The 25,108-nt window shown below is 51.9% G+C and overlaps 1 protein-coding gene across 3 annotated transcripts; it reads right to left on the reverse strand.

The window, feature by feature from the left end:
• Nucleotides 1–444: 444 nt before the first annotated feature.
• Nucleotides 445–23,029, reverse strand: PPP2R4 (protein phosphatase 2A activator, regulatory subunit 4). Of its 3 annotated transcripts, XM_009888010.1 has the most exons (9): nucleotides 22,932–23,029; nucleotides 21,514–21,600; nucleotides 16,071–16,196; nucleotides 15,203–15,320; nucleotides 13,575–13,674; nucleotides 12,305–12,429; nucleotides 11,695–11,795; nucleotides 7,083–7,190; nucleotides 445–1,257 (listed from the first exon to the last, which is right to left on the reverse strand). In XM_009888010.1, exons 1-9 carry the CDS (start codon nucleotides 22,965–22,967, stop codon nucleotides 1,183–1,185), a joined length of 876 nt encoding a protein of 291 aa, XP_009886312.1. In that variant the 5' UTR covers nucleotides 22,968–23,029; the 3' UTR covers nucleotides 445–1,182. The 3 variants fall into 3 exon arrangements, with proteins under 3 accessions (XP_009886312.1, XP_009886313.1, XP_009886314.1); XM_009888011.1 differs by lacking the exon at nucleotides 21,514–21,600 and having other exon boundaries at nucleotides 766–1,257; nucleotides 22,932–23,009; XM_009888012.1 differs by lacking the exon at nucleotides 16,071–16,196 and having other exon boundaries at nucleotides 766–1,257; nucleotides 22,932–23,009.
• Nucleotides 23,030–25,108: the final 2,079 nt, after the last annotated feature.

Below are 25,108 nucleotides of genomic sequence, written 5' to 3' on the forward strand. Positions count from 1 at the left end.
CTTTCGCCAGGTATAACCGGCTGTCCTGGGCTATTGATGTTGTTTGTTTTTTTTTTCCCAGCACAATTATATAAAAGCATGTAAAGCTGCATGCTTGCCCCCCTGCCCCATGCTGCCTCTGCTCTGGGGATGCCTCCCTAAAAGAGCTGGGGAACATGCTGCTTTGCTGGGAAATCTCTTTGCTATGGGGCTGTCGCTACAATTTATGACCAAGCAGTAGCAACCATGGTCACCTTGCGCCACCGAGGCCAGCCCAGCCCTGGGGCAGCAAAGCTGGAGGAAAAAATGGGGAGTGCAGAGGGCAGGTTGGACCCAGCAACAAACGTGCGCAAACACGTGAGGTTTTGCACCCGTTAAGAGGGAGCCTGAATAGGAGCGACTCGAGCAGTGTCTTTGCATAGCTGTTCCCACAGAGCCGGGTCCCTCCAGGGACCTTGTCTCCGGCTCCAGAACCAGCTCAGACCTCCACAGCCCAGAAGGTTCCCAGCTTCACCCGAGAGAAGAGGCAGTGGCAGGAAAGGAAGACCCAGGGAACCTTGCAGAAGAGATGGAGGGAGGAGGGAAGGGGCTTTCCTTACCCAGAATAAGGGAGAGATGGCACCCTGCGCTTTCAGCAACCCACAGACCTTCCCTACAACTTCCTCTACCCATTTCAGACCCCACCGTGCAAGCAGAGGGGGCTGCCTACAGGCACGTGCAGGCTCACACCTCGCCCCTCACAGTGGTTTCCCAAACCAAACACCAACAGGAAACTTCAATGAAATTCAAAAGGGAAATTGCAGTTACCACTGCCCAACACATACACACGTGCCTTCCTCCCCTCCACACCCCCTTCCTCCCGGGAAGGGAAGCAGAGAGCCTTCGCTGCAAGGCAGCCCCTCCTCAAACCCCATTCACATGCCCAGAGCTGTACAGGGCAGTTGCGCTGCCCGTGGACGCAGCAGAGCGGAGAAGCACAGCCCCGGCTTGATCGCTTGTGAGACATCCCCGTGCTGAGGATGTGCAGGAGGAGCCGGTCCAGGTCCCCTAGGGCCGGCGAGTGCTTTGGATCTGTGGTTGCCGATGAGGATGTGCAGGAATGAATGGGCTGTGTGTAACGGGCAAGGTGATGAGGAGGGGGTGAGGGGAGGAGGAAGCGCGTCGCGCTACGCCTCCGCTGCCTCGACTCCTCCCGCGGCCTCCTTAGGATGTCACAGGCTGGATGGGGAGCAGACTGCCGAACTTAAAGTGCTGGATCACAGGAAACTTCTCCAGGCACTGCAGGAGGGGAGATAAAGAGGGGTGAATTCAGGAGACATTTCCACCTTATGCATGCAGCCAGAGCTACATCCTGCCTCCGAGCTCAGGAGGCAGCGAGCTTCGGGCCACTCGGCTCAGCTGCAGGCAGAGGGATCAGTCCCGTGTCTCCCCCCCACATTCCTGTCAGGCTCCTCCAGCCAGTAACACTTCATAACCCCACCTTCCCTTCAGCCAGAGCCTTTTGCTTGCTGAAATTCAGGCCTGGAGCATGAGCAGAAGAGGTGTGTTTATGTCAGCAGCTTTCTCTCTCACCACCTCTCATTCGAGCTCATCTCTTTGAAGACCTTCACCCTACAAACACTTTGAGAACTGCAGAAACCCCCTGGGGAAGAGACTCTCCCTCCCCAGGACAGTGCCTATGCTCTAGGTTCGAGGTACCATCCTGCAGCTGCAAGGCACTGCCCAAACTGCATTCCAGATTCTCAGGTCTTTGGCAGACAAGCACCAGTGATTTTGCTGCCATAGTTCACGATGTGATCCTATTCCCAACAACCCCTTACCCTTGAAGTTCCCACTCCCCATTGCAGACTTATGGTAGAGGGAGTGTGGATCACAGATCAGTCATATACGTCCACTACCAGGCAGCTTAGCTCCAAGCTGCTTCCTCCAGCTCAGCCTGGGCTCTGCGCAGGGAGAGCTGGGCTGCGAGGGCACAGCCCCTTCTGCTCACCATCCTGCCAGGGCACGGAGGTCAGTGACTGTGGTCAATAACCACGTCAAAGTTTTCCAGCACTCGCCTGGCAGAGCCACTCAGAGCTCTGTATTTTTGAGTCATTGCAGATGCAGACTGCCCAAAACTCACAGAGAGCACAGAGCAGACTCACTTCCAGACAGACAGACCTCAGCAGGACGTGTACACCAACCCGTCAGCTGCATCTACACTAACATCACCCATGTTAATTGTGAGTAGCTGTGCTAAAAAAGGGCTGTAGACCACCTCATTGTGCTGCAAATGCAAACGCATCTGGGAGGGCGTTTGGGGGCATGGCTAGTGAGATGGTGGCCACCTCCTCACTGCAGGCAGAATCATAGAATGGTTTAGGTTGGAAAGGACCTTGAAGATCATCGAGTTCCAACCTCCCTGCCATGGGGGAGGACACCTCCCACTAGACCAACACCTCCCACTAGACCAAGAAGGGCAAGTTCTTCCCTCCCTAGACAGCACGATAGGAAAAGGAGAAAAGAAAGTCAAGTGCCCCATGTCTTAGAAGGAGAGCCTTTCCCCTGTACCCAGCTAAGGCATGGGCCTGCTGATGGGAGTCTTATTCTACAGGAGATATGAAGCACATACAACCAAAGCAGAGCAGCTACCAACTAACAGGAGTCCATCTAGTCCCAGCGATTCCTCGGCACAAACAGCACCTTCTCAGAGCCAGGGTGGACAGGACGCTGCGCTAGGTGGGCGCCCAGCTCCCCACAAGCTGCAGAGCCAGCAGCAGAAGAGTGTCAAGGCAGCACTGGCTCCTGCCTGCAACCAGCAGCCTCCCAGGCAGATCCTGGGGTCAAGATGCACAGCTCGTTCCTCCAGGCACTTCTTCGAAGCACAGTTCCTTCCTACCAAAGGGAGGCAAGAGCCATGTCGTAGTTCTAACTCTTCTTTCCACAGGAAAAGGAGCCTCGTGCCCTCCATGGGCTGAGCTGAACCCGCTGCAGCAGGGGGGATCCCAGCTCTGGGGATGGGGAGGAAGCGGCGCGCTGCAGACAGCCCTTCACCCCAAGGCAGGGCACAGGCAGAGGCAGGCAACCTGCCCTCGTGCTGTCGTCATCAACCAGCGGGAGGATTTGTGCTCAGAAGCCCAGGCCTATGGTAATCCCTTTGGAGCCAGAGGTCAGACAACTGGTTCCAGCACAACCAAACTGCTCGCAAGCAAACTGGAGCCGAAACAAGTTTGGAAGTGGTGAAAGTACAGCATGGCTGTATGCACTCCTGGGGAAAAAATAGCCACGCAGAAAACCACAAGCCTCCATGGCAAGTCACCAAGGAGAAATAAGTCCTGTGACCATCAGGGGACATCACCTTCAAAGCTTCCTAATGCTCAGAGCTGCTGCCATCTCCCAGCACAACCACTTAGACAAACCCTCAGAGGAAGCAGTACTGGATAACAGTGACGTGAGGGAAGAACAGACAGAAATGAATATTGGAGATGTCGACAGCTAGAAATGTCAGCCCAACTAGCTCCAAGTAGTCCCACGGAAGACCAGACTGGTTTGGGCTCCAGATGAAGAGACCTTACCACAAGTGAGAAGAATGGGTACCCATTCCACTTAACACATCACCAGCCCAAGAAGAGACAAGCAGAGAAACTTCCTCCTCTGTCCAGCAGGACTAGCACAATTTTACTGGGTTATCAGAGGTGTCAAGAGACAAGACCCTCCTTGCATCACTTGTGGGTGAAAGTGATGTAGCCAACCCTAGGTCTAGGCGGGCACAGGCTTATTTTCTTCTTGCCACCATCTTGATCATGCTGAAGGTCTGCTTGGGACTCAACTGGGGAGTAGATTCATGCATCAAGTCCAACCTTTAAAGATTGAACTGGGACTAGATTAGTTACAATGGAAAGTATTTCCCGACTGACTGCAGCAGAGGAAGAAAGGTCAGGAGACACAAAAGCAGGCTCAGGGGAAAAACATCAAGGCTGATGCTTTAACCACACTCTATTCTGTCGACTTCTTCACTCGCCTTTGATGGAGAGAATAAGAAAAGCCCTTACACTTCCAAGTGAACGCGTCTTCACCCATTATATTTTATAATATAAATAGACACATTTGAGATTTCATAAACACACAGAGCTGAAGACCCATTGTCTTCAGGCTACTGCCCATCTGCAGCAAGCACCCTGGCGTGCCTGGATCCAGACTAGAGCTCCCAGCCACACGGATGCACCTGAGCTTTCCGTCGGCTGTTTAAAGTCACCTCATAGAGTGGACAGAGAAGACACAGAGTGTCCAGAGTGCTTTTTAAATGAACCAGGTCTGGGGACTGCCCCACTCCTACCAAGCGAGAGCAGGTTGCGAGTGCGCATTTGATTTCACTGCTTTTAGCAAGTGACCCCTTTCTGCTGCTGCCTCCACTCCAAACCCCGTCACACGCAGTGCTGGCCAGCACTGAGCACTTCTCAGCCACCCCAGACACGTTAAGGAGCTGAAGCCTCCATCCGAGTGTCTGATTTCACCTGATCTAATTGCAACGGGTGATGAGAGGGGCAGGGAGAAGGGAGGGGAGGGAAAAAAAAAAAAAAAGGAAATCTTACTCTCACCTTAGCCAGTCAGATAAGAAGGCAACACCACAACCCCAAACCTTCCCTCTCTTTACCATCACAGTCTGAGCTTTGCCACAGAAGCTGCCTGCCTTGAGCTGGGGGAAGACCCACGTCTGCACTTGGGGGCTGCTGGTTCACTTATCTTCTGCTAATGTTGGCAGTGGTTAATTGGAGAAAGACCACATGGGTGAAGGCAGCACAGCTGGGAACATTGAGCAGAAACTTGCTCCAGGAGCCAGCAGCAAACAGAAAAGATCTTCTGCAGTGACTGCGGGTGACAGGCCTGAAACACCCAGAAGGATTCAGTTTTCAAAGGATGAAGCCTCAGCAATTCCTAAACATTGTGCCATTCCCAGAAAATCAGTCCAAGAGATCCTTTAGTTGCAAATGTTGGTAAAACCTGCATGGCCGGGCACACCGTAACTCTGCCCAGTCACCACCATGTCCATGCTCCTCTCATCTCCCAAGCCAGTCAGGAACTGGCTGAGCCAGAAGCAGAGTGGGAGACTCCCCAGAGCAGATACAAAGAACCAGTGAGGACTCCGCAGTAGGAGTTCCCCCTCTCCTCTGCACATCCAGGCACCACGCAGCGCCAGGAGAAGACGTTGCTGCATGAGGACCACGTGCTTAGGAACAGTCCTTTAAGATCTACAAGTGTTCTTTGAGGAAAAAAAAATAAATTAAAGCGCTTTGGTTAACTCAATGTTTTCTACACCTTAGCCTAAATTTGTGTCATTACTCTTCCTAGCAGTTTTTGCATTCTCCCTTTGACACAGCTATATCTCTAGAAAACCACCAGTACAGGATCTGGCATTTCCACACAGAATGTCATCTGCCGTTCAAAACAGACCAAAGCCTCCAGAAAAGACCATGTCTTGGGTACACCTAAAAGATCCACAGAATCTCCTGCTCTCTAGAACGGGCTGCACGGTCCCCAGCAGGTCAGGTAGTTCTGCCAGGACACAGTGGCCCCAAGACATCAGTGGACATGCACGTTGCACCCTGGGTACATCACTGCCAAGCTCCTCTGGCAGAGTTTGTGGTGCATGAGGTGGAAGCAACCATACGGGGCATGTGGGGCAACAGGCAGCAGTACCCAAACACTGTTGGGCACATGGGGTGCCAGGGGAATACCCGAACAGTGTGGGAAGGAACTGGTCCGAAGGAAAAGAAGGACCTAGGCAGGGCTGCCAAGGCAGCAGCAGACCACGCTCTGGCTCAAGGTTTTAGCATATCCATGTTTCACTTTAACTGCACTCCCAGGCCTGGGGTCTTCCCTCCAGTTCCCCCAGCCCCTCCAGCTCTCACACCAGAGCCTCCAGCTCAGGGTTTCCCAGCAGGCAGCATCTCCATTCCCGAGATGGAACTTGGAGCGGGGGCAGTCCCAGAGGGGCAGCCCAGGGGCACCCCTCCAAGGAGCAGCCAGCGGAGGGGGGGGGGGACCCCCAGCCCAGCTTCTCCTCTTTGGAGGCCGGGAGGAAAGCTGAGCTGGGGGCGGAAGGAGCCAGCGGGCCTGGGAGTGACACCTCGCAGATTAGAGAGGTATGTGGCCTGGAACCTAAACACAGGATGTGCAGTGCAGAGGAAGGGCTGGGGGAGGGAGCGCTCTTCGTTCGGCACAGTTAACCCCTTTGTGCGCTGGGCCTGAGCAGAGCTGCCCGCCAGCCTCTGCCATACGTCCCAGCAGCAGGAGCATGGCAGAGACCACAGGGTATAGGATTAACTCCTTCAAGCCCCAGCAGTCTCCCTGGTGCACCGGGGAGCTGCTCTGCCATCCCTGCTCTGCCAACGGTGACTCCCTGCCGAGCCAGCACGGTCCCATCCTTCCCAGCAAGGGATGCTGCCTGTCGGCCGTTCCCTCCGGAGGCCCAGATGTGGCGGTTCCTGTCCTGCTTCCTCAAGCTCAGGGTTAGCTGGAGCAGGAAGGGGAGATAAGGGAGAGCCAAAACTGCCCAGTTCCCCAGGTCAGGGTTCGCCAGGAAAGCCTGCTGGGGCAGCGCCAGCAGAGCCCTGGTGGGTGGAGGGCTGCCAAGACGGGGAGGTAGCTGTGGCCTCGCCGGTCCGGCACACTGCACGGGAGGGATTCGTAGCGAGGGGAGATCGGTAGGAAGCGTTCAGCCTGCTCTGGGGCTCTTGAAACCTAGGATGATAATTTAAATTAAGTCTCCTCCAGCTGGTAAAATAGCAGTGCAGGGACCAGAAGGACAAGCAGGTCAAGACACAGGCCCTAATTTGAGACCTGCAACATGCACTATGGGAAGATGAGAAACGACAAGAGTCACGTCTGCAAGGAATGGCCACCTTGGGATTGGTTTTGGGGCAGACACTAGGTGGGCAGGAGCCTCCTTCTAGCCAGCAGCACCTGAACTGCCAAGGGCTCCCAAACCACACTTAGCATGGGGTAGCGACTCGCTGTGATGGGCCCCCAAACCAAGGAGCAGTAGAAGAGAAGAGGTGACCCGCAGCGAAGCGGAAGGGAGGAGGTGTGTGGCCAAGCAGCCTCCCCCTGCCCACGGCGCTCACCTCTGCCTTGTACATGCGGATGAGGCCCTGGTTGACCTTGGACCAGGAGGGCACGGCACTGATGTTCCAGAGCTGGTTGGAGTGCTCGGCAAAGGGGCCCGTCTTCATCTGAAAGAGACCCGAAAGCAGGGCTGAGGGAGCCGAGCCAGCCAGGAAGCTCATGCACCAGCAGTGACTCACGCTCACACTCTCTCCAAGCAAACATTCCCACCAAGCCCTGTGACCCACGCACCATCCACCTCACTGCGCCTTCCCTCCTTCCCTCCACGCTCCCTCTGCAGCGGCCACATCACATGAAGCTGTGGCAATCCAGCTCCCCCCTTCCCTGATAAAATTAAGCCTTTTCCTGCCACGCTTTCCTCATCAGACCTCCCTCTGAACACCTCCTTTTTAATGATCGCATTAAAAAAGCCCCATGTAAGTCCCGTTCTCCCCCCAAGTAGAGCTTGGCTCAACGCTGTTCCTATTCTACCCAGAAACCTCCCAGTGCAGCACTGCTGGGCTTTCCAAGAAAATGACTCATTCCCCATTCAGATCAACAACAAGCAGCAGCGATAACCGCCACTGCCTTCCCTGAATAGAGGGCAGCGCAGGTTGGCAGCAGCTCCGGTGTCCGCAGCCCACTCCACACCTGCCTCCAGCAGAGGAGGGCTCCAGGGGAGGCAGGAGCAGAGGGGACATGGTCCAGTCCCACTCTCAAAACTGGCTCCAGAGCTGTGAGTTGCTAGCTTGCAGCAGATGCTTTACATTTTTTTTTTTTTATTAGTTTTATTTTTTTTATACCCCAGCGTTTCTGCTCCCAGGGTGAGGAGTTTGGAGGAGGGAGGGCAGGGGGGAAGCTGCAATCAGGGACAGTTGCGTGTAGATTCCCTGGGTAGTTGTCTCTCCTTCTCCTCCATGAACAAAAACAGACCCTCGGGGAGAAAAAGAAATACAACGCCGCCACTCTGACTGAGCAAAGTTCCCATGACATCAGAAACCACAAGGCCGAAGCTCACGCTAAAAAGGAGCGTGGGGAGAGAGGAATCTCTTGGACTGCCGTTCTCGACTTGGGGCTCGAACAACTAACCCCTTCCCTCCACACACGCACAGGCCTGGAGCAAGGGTGGGAAAAGAGCCTCCAAAATCACCTCTCTGCCTACTGTAAAAGCCAGCAAGGCAGATCAATCTGCTTTGGGAAATTGCTGCTGCCCTGCTGCAAGGTCTGTGTGGCACCAGCCTGCAGCAGAGAGAGAGAGAGGGAAAGGGGGAGGGAGAACCCAAAAAACCCCACTGCTTGGAGGACGTGTTTCAAACCTGCTGACCCCGGGGCTGGAGCTCTGGGGGAAGCGAGCCTGTAGTTCTTCCCGCTGCCGGGAGAGCACAGCCACATCCCCGCTGCCCCTCGGCAGTTCTCGTGAGGTGGGGGATGACGGATGAGCCACTCAGCCGTTCCCGCTCCCCTCCGCCGTGCGCGCTTTCCTTACGGATTCAAGATGAAACGCGCAGATACACAAAGCACACCGTTACCCGACAGAGCCGGCGCGTTAAGCGCAAGGATTTTGGCACCCAAGTTAAAGGCTGCCGGGGAACTCAACGCCAGGCAATTCGCTCAAAGCATCTCCCCCCGGCCCTTGTAGGGGAGATTTGGCTGTATGTGTTTTGACGCCAAACCTTCCTCCAGCATTGCCGCCCTTCGCAGGGGTACAGCTTGCGTCAGCCACCACCATCACATTTTGTTTCTTCCCCCCTTCCCAAGCTGGAGCGAGCGTGCCGGAGGCAAGCGGGGCTGGCCGGCCACAAGCTTGTGCCTGGCACAGCCACCACCACGGCCCTCCTCACCGGGGGTGCCAGGCGAGGGACGGCTTGGCTACGGTTTCAAACTGGGGAGGAAAAAATAAGGGCGATGAGGGGAGAAACAACAACAACAAAAAAATCATCTCCTCCCAGCCACAAAGGGCGAAGAGGGAGAGCTGGCGGGGGGAGAGCGAGAGGCGGCGAGAGCGCTGCAGTCCCGCAGTGACCCCAGGGGAACGGAGTGAGTCAGAGCAGCCATATTGAGCAGGAAATTACTCACAGACGCGGCGTTCCTGCCTCTCGGTTCCCAAGAGAATCGGCCTTTTGTAAATGGTTCCTCTGTCAGTGCCGGGGGGAGGGGGACGGCTGAGGCCGTGCTTTCCTGTCAGCTCCTTCCCTTCCAGCCCAAACCCCAGCCCTCCCGCCCTGGGCTCTCGGAGGAGCATCTGGGCGATCGCAATGATCCACCACAACAGCCGGGGCGTACCCGGCACCCCTCTTCTGCACAAACACACACAGCCCCGCCATCACTGCCGTCCACAGCCCCTGGAGCTGCTCCCAAACCCTCCTCATCCTCACACCTACAGGTACCACGCACACCCCATAGCACCCTTGGGCAGGCAAGGCGGCAGCAGGGGGGACAGCTCAAGTGCCAGCCGGCTCCGTAAACCTCACCCTATCCAAGAACCACGCGTTCAGGTCCAAAACCACCCTGTAGATTTCCCAACATCAGGCCAGTTTACGCAAGGCTCGCTGCCGTGCCTGCGCAGGGTGGTGCTGCTGTAAGGAGAACGCCTCAGCAGGGTCAGCCTGGACATCATCTCGCTGCTACTTTAAGAGCGAAGGTTTAAATATACACGCGGCAAACACCACAACGGTGTATATTCACATCCCTGAAACGTCACGCAGGGGTTGAGAAAAATATCTGCCCAAGAGAATATTCTCTTGGTTGAAAGAAAACAACCTACCTCGGTTGTAGCTTGCTGAAACAAAACCTGCTCTCACGTCAGTAAGACGTACCAGACCCACCATGGGAACCGTTATGGTGTTTGCTACATGTTTAACACCTTTAAAGGAGAGCTGTTTCCATCTGACAAGCTCAGAAGAAAATAATATCGTTCATTTATTAAAGACTTTAATCCCTTCTATTTTTTACCCTGCTATTTTGTTTTGTTGTTGATTTTGGAGAGAAAGCATTTGGAGGCACTCAAGGCTCTCTCAGCCCCCCCTAGTGGCAGTAACACCCTTCCCAGGCATTTGGGAGAGAAAAAACAAATTTTAAAAGCAAAATCTTTACAAAAAAATAAACAGTACTTGCACGAAGATGGACTGAAAATGCCACGCACTTGATAACCCAGGTTGTTGCCATCCCTTAGCGGCTCACTCCAGGAGCGCCCGAGAGGAGGGCTCCCTGCCACCAGGTGGCACTGAGGAACACAGCCGAAACACTCAATTCCATGATTTTGAACAAACGTATGCAGAAATAAGCGAAATCATTTATTTTAAAAGCCTACTAAAAAGCTAAGTTTCTGCAGGCAAAAGCAGAGACCTGAAGAAGACCTGAAGAAGCAGGATGGTGCTGTGTATTTTAAACTTTACGTGTCACTGCAGAATTTTCTACACACATGTCAAGAGATGCAGGGTTTTATGTTTTTAACAGGTTAGTGCCCTGTCTGGATTAGAGGCCCAAATTAAAATAAATCTTAGAGCATCTTGGCTCCTGCTTTCCTGTCCTCAACTTGATCTCTTCCGCCAGCGCCTCGTTACTACCCACAGCGTGATTTAACTCTGCATTAAAGGTTAAACCCTGTGAGGTGCTAAGTACCAACGAACTCTACTAGATACAGCAGTACTTGACACAGCACCTCCTGGGGTTTGGGCCAAAGGCTCCTATGAAAATTTCCAACATGAAAGGCTAAGTTCATATTCTGTAACCTCCCTTCTCATCTAATCACTAATTTAGAGAGGCGAGGAGGGGGGAAAGCGAACAGAACAAAGGGGAAGAACTGCATTCTGTCTTTCAAAATTAATCCCATCAACTCTCTCTTGCCAGAGACGAGAAATCCCTCACCACAACAGAGTGTGTGGTTCGTGCTCTCCCTGCCCAGATCATGCAGCCAGGGGGATGGTAGAAACGTGGCCAGGTCATCCATTGCAGCTGAGGGCAGAAAGCCACGAGCTCCCTCATTGAGAAATACTGCCCGCGGTTGGCAACACGCTGAATATCACCAGTCCCTCACCCGAGGGCCACAGAGCGCTTGAGCAGAAACGTGGTCCTGATAGCGTTGCCAGCTGGGTGAACCTCAGCACCATCTCTGCTCTACATTCCTTGCAAATAAGTAGCATTTAATGGGCAAATCTTTTGGTAGAATCTGGAGGAGACCAAGCTGCATGGAGGTTTTTTGAGCCTGCCCTAAGCAAGGGGAAGCCCAGGGCCTGCTGGGCAGCACCCAACGGCTGGAGGGAAGGGAGGTATCCTGGCAAGCCCAGCAGTTTTGCAGCTCCTACTTCATCTTCCTAGCACACTTGCAGGCACCAGTCTTCCCCATCCAAGTTCCCACTGACAGATCCAAGTGATGATCCAAGGTTATTTGTTTGCTCTTGTTACAGCTCCCTTCAACTGCAATCCACAGCCCATCTAGCTCAATTATATTTTCCTCTCAACATCCCTCTCTCAACTCATTCAAGGAGAGCACCTCAGACATGCAACAACAGTTCATCCGCACAGTTCCATGAGAGCAAACAAACAAGCAAAGGAGGAAGAGAAAACCACAACCAGAGCCAAGTATCTAATGTCAAGAGAACCTCCCCGTGGGACAAACCTTCCAGTCCTCACCTCTGTAATGAAGAGGATGCACTCCAGGAACATGAAGTCCTTATGGTTTTCGTTTACCACCTTCTCATCAACAAAGTGTCGAGGCTCCAGGTTTGGATGGTCTAAAGAGTAAGAGACAATAGGAAGTAATCTGTATGGCAGCTCCATTCTGAGACCATGTTCAATCAGGTCGTGTCCTGCCCCGCTTCCACAAGAAACACGATCCTCCCATCAGAGCTCTTCAGAAGTCAGCACAGAGCTGCTCCCTTCCATCCCATCTCCCACCCCAGTGCCTCAGCAGTGAGAGCACCTGGTAAACTCCCCAGAGCAGAAAGTGTGTTTTCTACCACCAAAAACAAGACTCTCCTTTTAAAAAGCTTGTAGTCATTGCAATAGAGGCTGATTTACTGTACAAAGAAGCCTCCCATGTCCCAGCCTAAGCAGCTAGCTTTATTTGGAACGCTGAAGGAAAAAAAAAAAAAAATCCAGCCTCCAAGCAAATTCTTCTGGTGTATGATACACAAATTTGACATATTTGTATTTAAAAGTCGGTCCCAAGCCCCATCATCTTTACAACCTAGACAGACAGGGCAGGGGGCAGGCTGGGACATGAGAAGGTTTTTATTAGTACCTATCAGCTGGGAACTGCCCCATATGAAAGGCAGAAATTGGAAGTCATCCAAGCCCCACACGCCCTGGCTGCCAGCAGGTTCCATCCTGTAGGTCTTCTGAAGTTTTCGCATCACTTCTAGGTACCTGAGACCCAAGACAGAAGGAAGCATTAAGACAAGGCCTTCTTCTGTCTTCCTTGACTTATATGAGGACAAGAACAACCAGTTTAGAGGACACAACTTTATCACTTGCAAGCAGGACCTCATAAAGCAGCCTGATGTTACATATAGTAGCAAACATCAGCACCTTTTAAAAATTGGAGGTTTTTTACAACAAATTCACTAAGAAATCAAGTGGCAGGGGTTTATTTTACCTGCAGTGTCTTATGTTGGTGCAGATCTTTCCCCACCCCAACTGTTATTTGAAAACATTGACACTTCGCTCTCCTTCAACAACTTCCAAAAGAGCTCTGAAAGCTTTCCACCTTACAACAACCGCTACTTTCACTTTTCAGGTGGAAAATTAAAGCTGGAAGTACTATTGAAGGAAATTGTTTCCATGCCACCGAACAGTGATACAGCTGGGATTAGATCTCTGGACTCCAAACACCCATTCCACCAGTTTCATCAGTACCAACTCTACCTCCTGGGCTGGAAACACACCTAGAGGAGCAGTGGAGGCCTGCCAGTTTCATCGAGGTTTTTTGTGTTTTTTTTTTTAATGCCTGAAGAGATGTTAGATCCTTTTAGATATTCCTGTCTATCATAAAGCACAGAGCTTCACCCACATACCTCTGCGGAGCTCAATAATTTGTGTTCAACTAAAGTAACTTTCCAGAAAGACACCCAGCCTCTAACAGACACGGTGCTGTCAGCCCTTTTGGAGATAGATGCAACAGGTCACTGTACAGTCCACTAAACAGTACATCTGCCTCCTAATATTGCCTATGTTTGTCTTCAAACTGTTTTCCCACTGTTTATTTCCCTCTTCCCCAGGCCAGCAAGCCCTTCAGCACTCACACTCTCTAATTATGCACACACCTTCGTACAAGGCTCTTGATTTGCTCAGCTCCTGCCCCAGGAGGAGGAGGCTCTTCTTACAATTTCTTATTCCCAAAGGGGTGTGGGTGAGTGGAAGAAAGGGGGGTACAATCAGCCCCGATTACAGGAGGATTCTGGTGTACAGAACAGGCAGTAACATCTCACCCATCTCAGCTGGAAGTGGACGCTGTCAGGGGTCTGCCCCCAAACAGCCCAATGCTTCCAGCCCTTCTCCTTCCTTTACCTCACCTGTTAAATACTTTAAAGACGATGGCCATCTGGTCATCCACTCTGAGCACACCGATTTTGCAGAGGCAGCAGAGAAAGGCTGCAAACGCAGCTTCGTGCCCTAGAGTTAAAAGAGATGAAGAGATGTGACACTGGTGTCTCCAGTCCCCAGGACAACCTTTCTGTGGGCAGTACATCATCTCCTCAGCAATCACAGCAGCCACAGTCCCATCTCAAGAGCCCCAACCCTATTGTCCCTATTAATGCCTCGAGCTGACATCCATCACACACCCAACAAACACCTTCTAGACACTTATAAGGTGAGTATCAACCTGGAGAAAAAAGTAAGTTCTTGGGGGAAAAAAAAGCTCCAACACTGGGCAGACTGGGAGCAAGGCAGGGCCTTTCCCAGGAGCTTGGCACAGCAGGGGAAGTGGAGCACTGCAGAGTCATCTGCTCGGGCGATGCAAGAGAACCTCACATCTGCAAGTAAACAGATTTCCTCCTGCTTCAAAAATATCTCTGTGTCAGAAGGATGTAGATCCCATGACGCTGCTGGGAACAGTCCGTCCCAGAAGGTACCGGGATCTCAGGCTGAGCCTCTGCAGTTTGGTCCTCAAGGCAACAGCAAGGAAAAGAAGCAACCAGCAATACCCATGAACGTCTTTTAGTGGAAGGAAACACAGAAGGGAGAGTACAAGATGAACAGCTCTATGCTATGAAGAAGTGCAGCTCCCAGTGTAGGAACAAGGTGCACCTATGCTCTCGCCACTGTGAGCTAGGACACAGACCGCTGGGTTGGGATACACAGGAGGGGAGGAAAGGCTGAATTTCCTTCCCCGAGACGACAAAACCCCAGCCAGTGGGTCTCTTTCCAAAGACAACATCTCCCCCTGGTGCCAGCGAGCCGCAGCTCTCCTGGCAAGCACTGCACAGCCTCCAGCTCTTCATCCTTTTGCCCCTGTCCTCCTCTTCCTCTCCCTGCCCGGGTCCAAAGTCATGTTTCCTTGCACTCACAGGGTCCTGCTCTCCTGCTTTTTGGTGAGGACACTCTCCACCTGTCCTCCAGAGAGAGGAACAGAGCATGTACACAATTCTAGATTTAGGTGTAACTGAAGCCACTGTGGCTACTCCAACCTGCAATTCAGTATCTCCTTAGGTGCAAAATGCTTCTACCTTCAGATTGCAAAGTCCCTCTGTAAGCAGTGATGTCACTTCTAGGGAGCACCAGACCTCAAGCTACCTCCCACTCAACATGAATGTGGTTCCCACTCTAGTTCCAATTCAAGCAGTTATATTCTATCGCTCTAAACTGCCTATTGTGGATCAGCAGGTACAGGACTGCTGTCTGCGGTAAAGCATCTCCTACAGCTTATCCCAGGACGGTCTGCACAGCTTAGTTGACATTTCATCAGATGAGACATGAAAAAGTTGTCATAGCTCTAACACAGCCCTGCTGCCAGCCCCAGCCCTCTCAGTCGTAGCCCACACTGGACATAGAGGTGAGGAGGCTCTAGAAGGAAGGTGTTTGTACCAAGCTGGCACTAAAAAAAAAGTGGCAAGAACATATTTAAATAAGTGCAGCACCAGGCTCCAAAGGGTCACTACCTGAGGAAGTCAAGCCTCAACCAGCATGCACGACCAGGTACCTGTGCCATAATCAATGCGGGTGGAGTTCCCCACAGATTCCTTCAGGTACACGGCCACTTCTGGTGCAGCGTCAGCCAAATGCTTGGGGATCACTGTTGCCACCAATTTTTCTGCTTCCTGAAAGACATAAAAGACTCCCTCGAGTGACTGCAGATCTGTCACAGTCTCCAGGAGCAAGTTACCCGCTGCTCAGACACTGTTGCAGAGGGGGAGCTGCAACGGTGCACTGCTAGAATGGCCAGAGTCAGCATTACAGAAGACCAAATTATCCTGTTCAAGAAGTCATCTCCAGAGACGGAGCAATTCAGGGAGAGCTTGTCCTGACAATTATCCAGGCCACACACATCCTATAGGAAAAAAAACCTTCACCATCTAAGTACATCAACCCAGTGACCTACTGAGTCATCTCCTGGACAAAAGCATTAATGGAGCAGAAGATGTCTTGCAACCTCATCGCTGCTGAGACTGTGCCTGTGCCACCTCCAGAGCTTGGTGCAGGGTAAATGCTCTGAGCTGAAAGAAGTCAAGCAGTTTCACAACCTTTCTCTAATTTTGTGTGTCACTCATCAGCCAGCAGACACAGTGGAGTACCTTGGGCTTGGACAGCCCTCATGGCTCATCCAGGACTTGGAGACCCAGCCAAGAGCATTTACACGGACCATATGCTCTCATAAGCAGAGAAGACAGCATCGGATCAGGAGTAAGTGATGCATTATCAAGAGGTGGATCCTTCACAGCTTATCTGAGCAATTCCTCTGTAGGCTGCTTGGCTGCCACACAATGACGGAGCCATTCTGCTACCCCTGCTGGGCACACTGCCCTTCTGTAGGAGCTGCATATAACACTACATGTGAAAGACATGCTCACCTGGTCTAGTTTGGCATACCAGGTCCTGAAGGCTTTGTTCCCAAAGCGAGAAGGTTGATCCACTGGCGGGGTTTCATCGATCCATCTGTCAAGGGTGTTCAGAAGTGCCACCAGCTTTTCAATTGGCTACACAGACAAAGAAGATGAGAGGTCAAGGTGACATAAAACAGAGCAGTCCCTCAGGCTCTGACATCTATGCCCTGGATTGGCGTCATTAAAGCCCACACCATCTTTCCCAAGGGTGGCAAGCGGGGTCAGGATGTGCCAACCTTCCCCGAAATGCAGAGGGGCCAGGAAAACCATCCTTCCCCTCAGAAGATCAGTCCAGTACAAAGCCCAGCCTGAGGCAGGCTCTCCAGTCGCCCACACAGCCTTCCATAAGCTGCAACAGCACTATCCTCTAAAACCTCTGGGAGAAGAGCTACAGTAAGCTCCTAGCTGTAGGGCATACAGGACTGAGAAGTAGGGAAGTGCTACACAATTCAGAGATCTCCAACACAAAATTCAGGCTCTGCATCTTGAGGGTCCTGTGTCCCCCACAGGATACAGCACAGCACTTACCATATATCCTCACCAGTGGCTGATGCTGTGATTCTGAGGCTCTTCTCAAGGCTTCTAATCTTTGTCCTAAAGTGTCTTTTAGGAGCCAGGATTAACAGCGATGGCATTAGCGTTTGTACAGCACCCAGCGCAGCAGTGCGTAATCGCAAGTCAACCCTCTTGGCATGATCCCTATTGCTTCAAACTCATACCAGCCAGACTGCTATGGCCGCTCCAACCCAGGGATACCCACTGCACATGGCAAAATACAACCTACCCTAGTAGGCAGCCTGGTTTGCCCCACAGTGGTCTCATCAGAATAAGCATCAGAAGCTCGTGGCTCTCAGAGAAATATCTCAACATGAACACAAAGCTGATGGGAAGGCAAGTGCAACGGCAAGACAACAGAGCCACCTTTCTTACACCCAGTGCTGGAAGGAGAAACTGAGCAAGCTGTCTAGGATGTATGAGAGTGACTGGAGGAAGCACTGCTGTGGCCATGAAGGAAAAGAAGAGAGGTGCAACAGGCGATACAGCATGCTGTCAAGCTGTACCGTTAGGACAGAGCCTCCTCCCTGCCTTGCCCATACAGCTGGGGAATGGCTACACCCCACGCATCAAGAGGCAGCATCGTAGGCAGCACTTTAAGCAGCTCCAAACAGTTTTAGGAGGCTCTGCCGACAACTGGTCAAGCCTGCCAGAGGCTCTGGGATTCTCCTCATCCGACTCCAAGCAGCCGGAGAGCCGTCAGCTGCCACAGCAGCTGTCCAGGCCCCGGGCAATGTAGGCTCCTCTGTCTCGAGAGGGGATTCCTCCTTCAAGGGGACAAAGAGGACAGCAGAAGCAGCGGCTGGTTTAACTTTGCTGGAGGCATCGACCGTGTGAAGCCGGCTGGTCTCCTGGGCTGTGGTTCAATTCTTCACATTGCCTGCCGTGAGGACAAGGAAACAGCCGAGCCCAGCAAGTTTCTAGCCCTTGAAGTGCCACTCAAAGGGGGCGGGTGGAGAGACCGGCATGGCAGAGCCTCACTGTTGCTGAACCAGCTCATGCCCTCTGCTCCCAGGAGGAAGGGTCTCATGGCAGACACAGCCCCCCATAGACAGCAGCTCCTCAGGAGCTGAAGACATAGTGGGTTCAGCCAACGGGAAGCAGGATCAGGCACAGGAGAGATCTACCCGCCCCACAGGACCTCGACACTTGGCCACTAAGCCAGGCTAGAGGCTGGGATAGAGGACAAGACCTGAGCACACCAGGAACACAAAAGAGCCAAGGGACACAGGGGTCCAGCAGCTCTGGGTGCCCTGGTGAGTCTGCAAGCTGGAGCCACTAACGGGCCAGTAGCCCAGATTCACATGGACCGAGACAGCGTGACCTTCTCTGCTTCAGCTCCCTGCTGCCCGAAATGCTGCAGAAACGTGGCCTCTCCCCACTGCACCGGGCAAGGTTTGGACTCAGCTCTACTCCTTCCTGGCTATTGCATTCCCCTCCAATTAAGCAACAGCGTCCCCAGCACCGGGTTGCATTAAATAATTAAATCGTGATGGTGATTTATCCGCCGGCACCAGCAGCTCATTACAAGCAGCTACCGTATTTCAAACCCCTCTCAGCGAGCACTCTGCTGCCTGGATAAATGGCTGGCAAAGACCGGCTCCTTCCCCCTCCCCAGATCTGCCCACAGGCCTTGGGGAGCTCGACAGTCGAACCTCCCCTTCCCCACTCGCTTGCTTTAAAGGGATTAAAAAGCCCAGCCCCACTGAACACGGGAGAGCAGGACCCAGCTGCCGGCTCACCCATGCCAATAAATAATTAAAGAGATGCGGCTCGTTTTGGGCTCAAGGCCCTTTGAAAAGGGGGTAACTAAAAGAAGCAGCTTCCCATTGTCCAGCAGAGGAAACTTGTGCATCCAGGGCTGACCTCAGCGGGGGAAAAGGGGGGGAAGAGCAGAGCTTACGGGAACACGACCATCAGCACCACTGCAGCCTTGTTTTGCCTGGCTGGGTTTTTAAGCTCTATTTTTGCTTTACCTTTCCAATGATCAAAGCAAGGGCAGCCTCCCCCCTGCTCTCCTTGCTCTTCTCGTTGTGCTGATTTTGCATCCCCTTGACCCTGAGTCTGCCACCGGTCCCAAAGGCAAACCACAGAGCTTCCTACAGAGCAGAGACCTGTCAGCATCTCTCAAGAACAGAGGCCAGGCAGACGGAGGTGCTGAGATGGCACCACAGCAGCCAGAGCTGCCCACGGGGACCAAGCCTGCCACTGAGGGCTCCTTGGACCCTGTGGGAGGGGGGAAGCTGTTAAAATCGGGGCATTTGCTGCTTCCCCCACTTCACTCCTGGAACCAGAGCAAGCCACAAGGCCGGCCAATTTCCCCCAGTGCAGTGAACTGTTGGAAGGGAAGATCTGCTCTTCGCATGCCCAAAATTAACCTCCTCCTTGCTGCACTGCTCCTCTGATCAAAGTCATAGCTTTGAAAAACTGCTCCAGGCTGTAGCCCCAGGAGTCGCTGCACATGTCCCCACGTGAAAAGCACTCCCCTCCAGTAGGAGAAGGCAGGTCACAGCCTATCAGTCATACAACCTTGTGCCAGACACAGCGTCTACACCAGCGTCCTAAACAACAGCTCAGCTATCACTACTTGTCAGATGCCTCCAGCAAAACCCCAGACAGCTCCACACAATTTTTCAGTATGAGCAGAGCAAGCTCAGCAAGTCTCAGAAGGGGCTCAGCCCCCAAAGGATCCAGCTCTCACTCCAGCAGACAGTTTGGTATTGACACACACTACTCTGGAAACCATTAAGCTGTCTCTTTCAAAGCACACCAGACCATACTTCCGCCCCCCCCCGCCCCCCTCCTCTTTTTTTCCACGGCAAAGCAATACCAGTAAGTCATGGAGAGGATACGCATTCAGCAGAAAGGATTCCAGGAGGTCATTTGCCAAAGGCAGGCGTCCCCAGCATTTGATCAGGGAGGAAGATGGGATGGCACAAAAGCACATCAGCAGCAGGTACAGGAAAAGAGAAGAAAGCAGAGCAGAGATGCAAGCATAGGCCACAAGGGGCCGAGCCTTTAAAAGCACAGATAAGCAGTTTGATCTACAAACGAACCCGCGTGAACAGGCAACCTCATCAACAAGGCAACCCTGGGGATGCTCCACCTGTGCCTCAAGTCACAGGCTTCTGCTCTCCTCAGCGCGAGGGGAGTGAGACACGTCCCCTGCCCCTTCCCAAGCAGTCAGGATCGTGTCTCTTGTTTGTCACCTGGACTGGGACTGCGGATGGAAAAGATTCACTCCAAGAGGGATCTGCTGCATGGATATAGCTCTGATACAGCTTTTCCCAGAGAGCTGACAGCTCAAAGGGGATGGCGGAAGAGGGGGAGAACCCCCCTGCCTTTGTTTTGTTCATTTTTAATGCTTTGTTTCCCTAGCACTGCTCTGTGAATGGTTGGGAATGAGCGAGATCATGACAAAGACAAAACTCAAAGGTGAAATGCAAACAGCGGAGAGCAAGAGCAGCATTTGGCAGCAGTTTCTACTGAACTGAAGGAACAAAAGGTGGACACAAAGCCTGTTAGGGAGGGTCTCATTATCCCTGATTTCCCCCATGAACTACAAGCAAGTTTGTCATTGACACACTGGCTCCTAGAAGGGAAGGCTGGACTTAACATGCCTGCTTCAAACATAAATGACTAGGTTAAAGATCATCGTAGGCTGCCTTCCCACACCAGAATGAAGCTATAAACACACAGGGCCCAGCCTTCTTCCCATTCTGCCTAGATCTTTTTAGAATAATCACAGCTGTGTAAGAAAGCTGGGAGAAGTTCTAACAGTAAAAATGTACCCAAGAATCTCCCCATTCTGCCTAGATCTTTTTAGACTACTCCCAGCTTTCTTGCACAGCCGTGGTAAGTTGTAAGAGTAAAAACGTACCCAAGAATCCCCTCATTGCAATGCAGAACAAGGGAGTGGGATCCAGCATGCAGCACAGAAGCAAAGCTGGCAGCCAACATACGCTCTGCAGACCACGGCAGCACCCAGAGACCTCAGGCCAGCACTGAGCACAGCCGAGGCCAGGCGCTACCATCACTGAGGATGCCTGCCTTTCCCCTCTGGCTCCAAACGATCTCGCCATGCCCCGATAAGGTGAACAGGCATTAAAACTGGCCACGGCAGCAAACAGAGCCGGGTGACAGTCACATTAATACAAGGGGAAAAAAATAGGTACTTTCTGCTTCACACCTCAGAAGGGGCGATCCTGCCCCACATGCTAAAAATACCACCCCAGCCCAGCCCTCCTCTGTGCTCAGCAGCCCCCCGTAGCCCTCAGCACAACCCTTGGCGAGGCAGGTCCACTCAACAACATGCCTCGAGCTCACACGCTGTCAAACCAGACTTGGCACAGTTCAGCCAAAGCGTGGGCCGAGGAGATCGGTGCTGTCAACACAGTCTGAGCAACAAGGAAGCCCAGGGTCAGGGAGACAAGTGACTTGCCCAAGGTCCCACAGAAAGGCCAGTGCTCAGAGAACACGAACGGTACAGATATCTCAGCCTTTTGCCTGCAACCGGGAAGGAATACCACACCTTCAAAACATCACTGGTTGAAGCCTGACTGTGAAAACAGGGTCAAAACATATCCTTTCTGCATCCTCCTTTTCACCACCAGCTCGTGTCCACTTGTAACTTGCTTGATTTCCCATCCAGCAAGCACACACAGAGCCTCTGCATCCTGGGAGGAGGACTGCATGCTGACATTTGCACCCCCAAGTATAACCCAATCGCATTTATTCTCTCTGGTTCCCAGATAAGCTGCCAACTCATTCCTCACCCAGGAAATACTCACTGTAGAATCAAAAAAATCAAAAAGGCGGAAAAGGAGAAACAAGGGGATCCAAACTCTTCTCCTACCTCTGAAACTTTGTATTCGCAGGTCAGCTTCTTGCCCCTGACACCTTCATTCAGAGTGAGGATGAAGCCCATGTAATCTGCGTATGCCTGCAAAGACACCCAAGAGAGCAGGGCGTTAGTGAATACCCACGGTCTGTTTGAACGAGCAATGTGGCATGGGAGCACTCCTGCATACTGAGGGAACCTTTCCCAACACATGACATTGCTTTCTTGGAGACACCCAGGGTGCAGGGCTTGATGAGAGGTTACTGCTATTTTTGGCAGACCTCAGAGGCAGATGGTGATTACACTAAGAACTGCACATTGCAGAGTTCTTCTCTCATTACAGAGAGAAGAATCCTAAAAAAGCTCACACTGCCCCCAAAATCCTTCCCTCAATCTTCCTGCCTCCTACTGGGTCAAATTCAAACTCCTTGGCTGTGCAGAGTCTCAGCTGTGCCCAGACATCCCGCTCTGCGTTGCTTCTCCCAGACCTGCACCGTTATCTCCCCCTTCCTTCTGCTCTTCTCCCATACTAATGCATGATGGAAAAGTGGGAGAGAGCCCAGTCTCCTCACTGCTCTTCTCTTTAAATTTGCTGCTTTTGAAGCATCATATCCAGTGCAGCTCTACAACTCTAAGTCTTTGAAAACACCAGACTAGTACGCTGCCACCTCTTCGTCCTTGGGTCCCTCTTGCACAGAAATCCTAACCAGGAGCAAGTGCTTAAACGCAGGAGACTTAACAAAGGAAGCTACACTTGAAGGTTTGCTTGAGATCTGACTATAACTTAAGCTTCTCTTAAGACATCATAGATCAGTCATCAAGCAAGAACTTGCTCCTAAGAGGTGGGACAAGTCTGGGCTAACACACCAATCCCTCAAAGGCAGAGAGGGGAGAACTTGCCTGTTCCACCAGCTCCACACAGACTGTAAACAAAAATTATCCAGGAAATTGCAGGCCTTGGCTCTAGAGCCCTTTCCAGTACAGCAAGGTGGGACGGCCCCAGAAACCAACCCAGCCTGATGTTATTAGAGGGCCAGGAAGCAGGACCATGTTCAAGCTGAGTTCAAACAGCACTATGTAAATACAGTTTTGACATAACATACAGGCTAGGTTGGAAGAAATAGTTACCAGCTTCTCATCTAGCTTGTTGGGAGAGAGCAGTGATAATTTTTGAGCATCTCTGGTCTCCCTCAACCTCTGGGCTCTCCCTGGCTCACTCCTTTGTCAGAGCATTTGGCTGCCAGACTCCACACCTCACTGCCAAGTCATTTTCCTACAAACAGGCAGTGACTCTTCTGCTTTAAAACACAAATCAATTAATTTCCCATTACTTGCCCAAACCTGCTTTACCTTGTGGCTGTTCCCAAACCAGACCTGGCTACCACTGAAGCATAATAAGCACTTACCAGCTTTCCCTGACCCCAGAGCCATACCTGAGAGCGCTTCCACTTGGCCATGTCAGAAACCATATTTATCTCCTTTTTGGGGATCACGAAGCTCTGCTGGAGAGGAGGAGCCACCTCCTCACAGGTGCCTGGGAGATGCAAAAGAGAGGTAAATCAAGGCAGTGGAGAAGAAGAAATCTTCTATCTTCCTTTCTTAGGAATCAACATTAATTTCTCAGGAGACAAAAAGCAAACAAATCCATCCCAGCTTGCACCGTTAGCTCACCAAGTCCTCCTCACCAAACAACATCCTCTCGATCCCCAGAAAACATACACCTAAGGACACTGCAAGTCTTCAGCAAGTGGCATTATGTCTGTTTTCACCACTAAAGATGCACTTCCCATCCAGATAGAGAGGCTGGTGCAGGAGCTAACAAAGGCTATGTCCAGCTAGTTTAATTATTTGTGTCTAATGAAGACACAGTGCTGAAGCACTGAGCTATCCTAACAAACTACCTGTGCCTTGTTTTTAGGCTGTTAAGCCTGAACTGCATTCCCCTGAAAAGGACAACTCCTGCAAAGATAAAGCTGGAGCAATTCAATAGATGGCAGTCCAGAGCTGCAGCCCGCTATCCAGGCAGCACCGGGGCTTGGAGGATGCCGGGACACAGCCTCTTCCAGGTGGAAGCTATGAAGATCATTTAATTTAAAAGCACTCTCAGAGCCCAGGATATAAGATTTAACGCAAACACAAATTGTTAATGCATTAGACCAAGCTCTTCCTCTGGGCATCTGAACCACAGACCCAACCCTGCAGTAAGGGTCAGTCCTTCCCCACTCTCCGGAGCTCTGCTCTCAGCTGGTAGTCCCACACCAGGCCACTGCAGAGACAGAAATGCTCCACAAGGTTAGAGGTAATTTGTATTATGCTCCTATAAGTGTGACTTTAAATAGCAAGAGGCAGTGCAGCAGCCCACCGTTAAGGAAACTGGGGGCTAATATGAATTTATGAATTCCGTTAGAGTCACCCAGTTCATCTTTTTAATCCTAGAAAATCTGAAGGCATTTGTTCAGCACCAGCCACCCCGGCAACACTTCAGCGACTGCTCTCCACACTATGGCAAGCTCAGGCACTGACTCCCTAACATACACCACCAAACTCCAACTCCGTAAAATATTATTAGCTGCATTTACATAGAAAATACTACCCAGAAGCATCAGCAGCCTTTTCTGCAGCAGAGCAGTGCTGTCTAGCAGGCAGATCAGGGAAAAAGGAATCTGAAGTCCCAGGAACCACATAGAGTCTGATAGAGACTTGTCACATAATCTTAGAAAGTCATTTAACTTCTCTGCCTTTCGAGTTCCCTATCTACAGAACAAATGCAGTCTCGTCACCTGCCTAGGGCGTTACGGGGTTTGGTTCATTCCTCTGTGTAAGTTACAGTAAAACTCCCAGGTACAAGGATGAGAGGAACAACACACAAGGAATTTAAATGAAAGACACACGTCTCTCCTCCGAAAATTCAGCACACAACTCTCAATGACTAGCACCATAATGATGGAGCTCTTATTTTAAAATAACTTACAACATTAAAACAATGAAAAACTCCAGAGCAGCAGTGCCAAAAGGCAAACACTGACTTGTCCATTAATACCGATGACACATAAAAAACAGAGATGCAGCCAGGGCAGTGTCCTGGACCTGGGGGATCCAGATGTTAGCCCAACCGCTGGCTCATCACAGAATTTATTTCATCTCTTTGCGTTTGTTTCTCAACCAACACTTCTTCTGATACACACTTTGTGCATTTCCTCTTGGGGAGGAGATCACAGATACTCAAGGAAGGAAACGCCGTGAGGTCTGCGGGGGTTACAGTATTATGAAACCAATACAAAGGCAAAAGTCCAACACCAATGATGGGATGGGGACAGGAACACAACGGGTTTGTTTTATGAGGAGAAGTGACTTGTACACAGGCGACACTTTCACTTTCACTCTCGTGGTGTGGGGAGGGGGACTCAAACTCAGCCGAGAGATGGATTTTCCACACTGGCACACACCACCTGCTTCAGCAACGGGAAACGGAGTCGCAGAAAACGGGGACAGACGACGGAGCGCCCCGACTCGGTCGGCGGCCCAAATCCCGACCACCTTTGCTCCGGGGACGCGCCGGAGGGACCCACACACCCAGCCAGCCCTCACGGCACAGAGGTGCCCGTCCCCG

Source organism: Charadrius vociferus, unplaced genomic scaffold (genome assembly GCF_000708025.1).
Source record: "Charadrius vociferus isolate BGI_N301 unplaced genomic scaffold, ASM70802v2 scaffold56, whole genome shotgun sequence".
In the NCBI taxonomy this organism is placed as follows: domain Eukaryota; kingdom Metazoa; phylum Chordata; class Aves; order Charadriiformes; family Charadriidae; genus Charadrius; species Charadrius vociferus.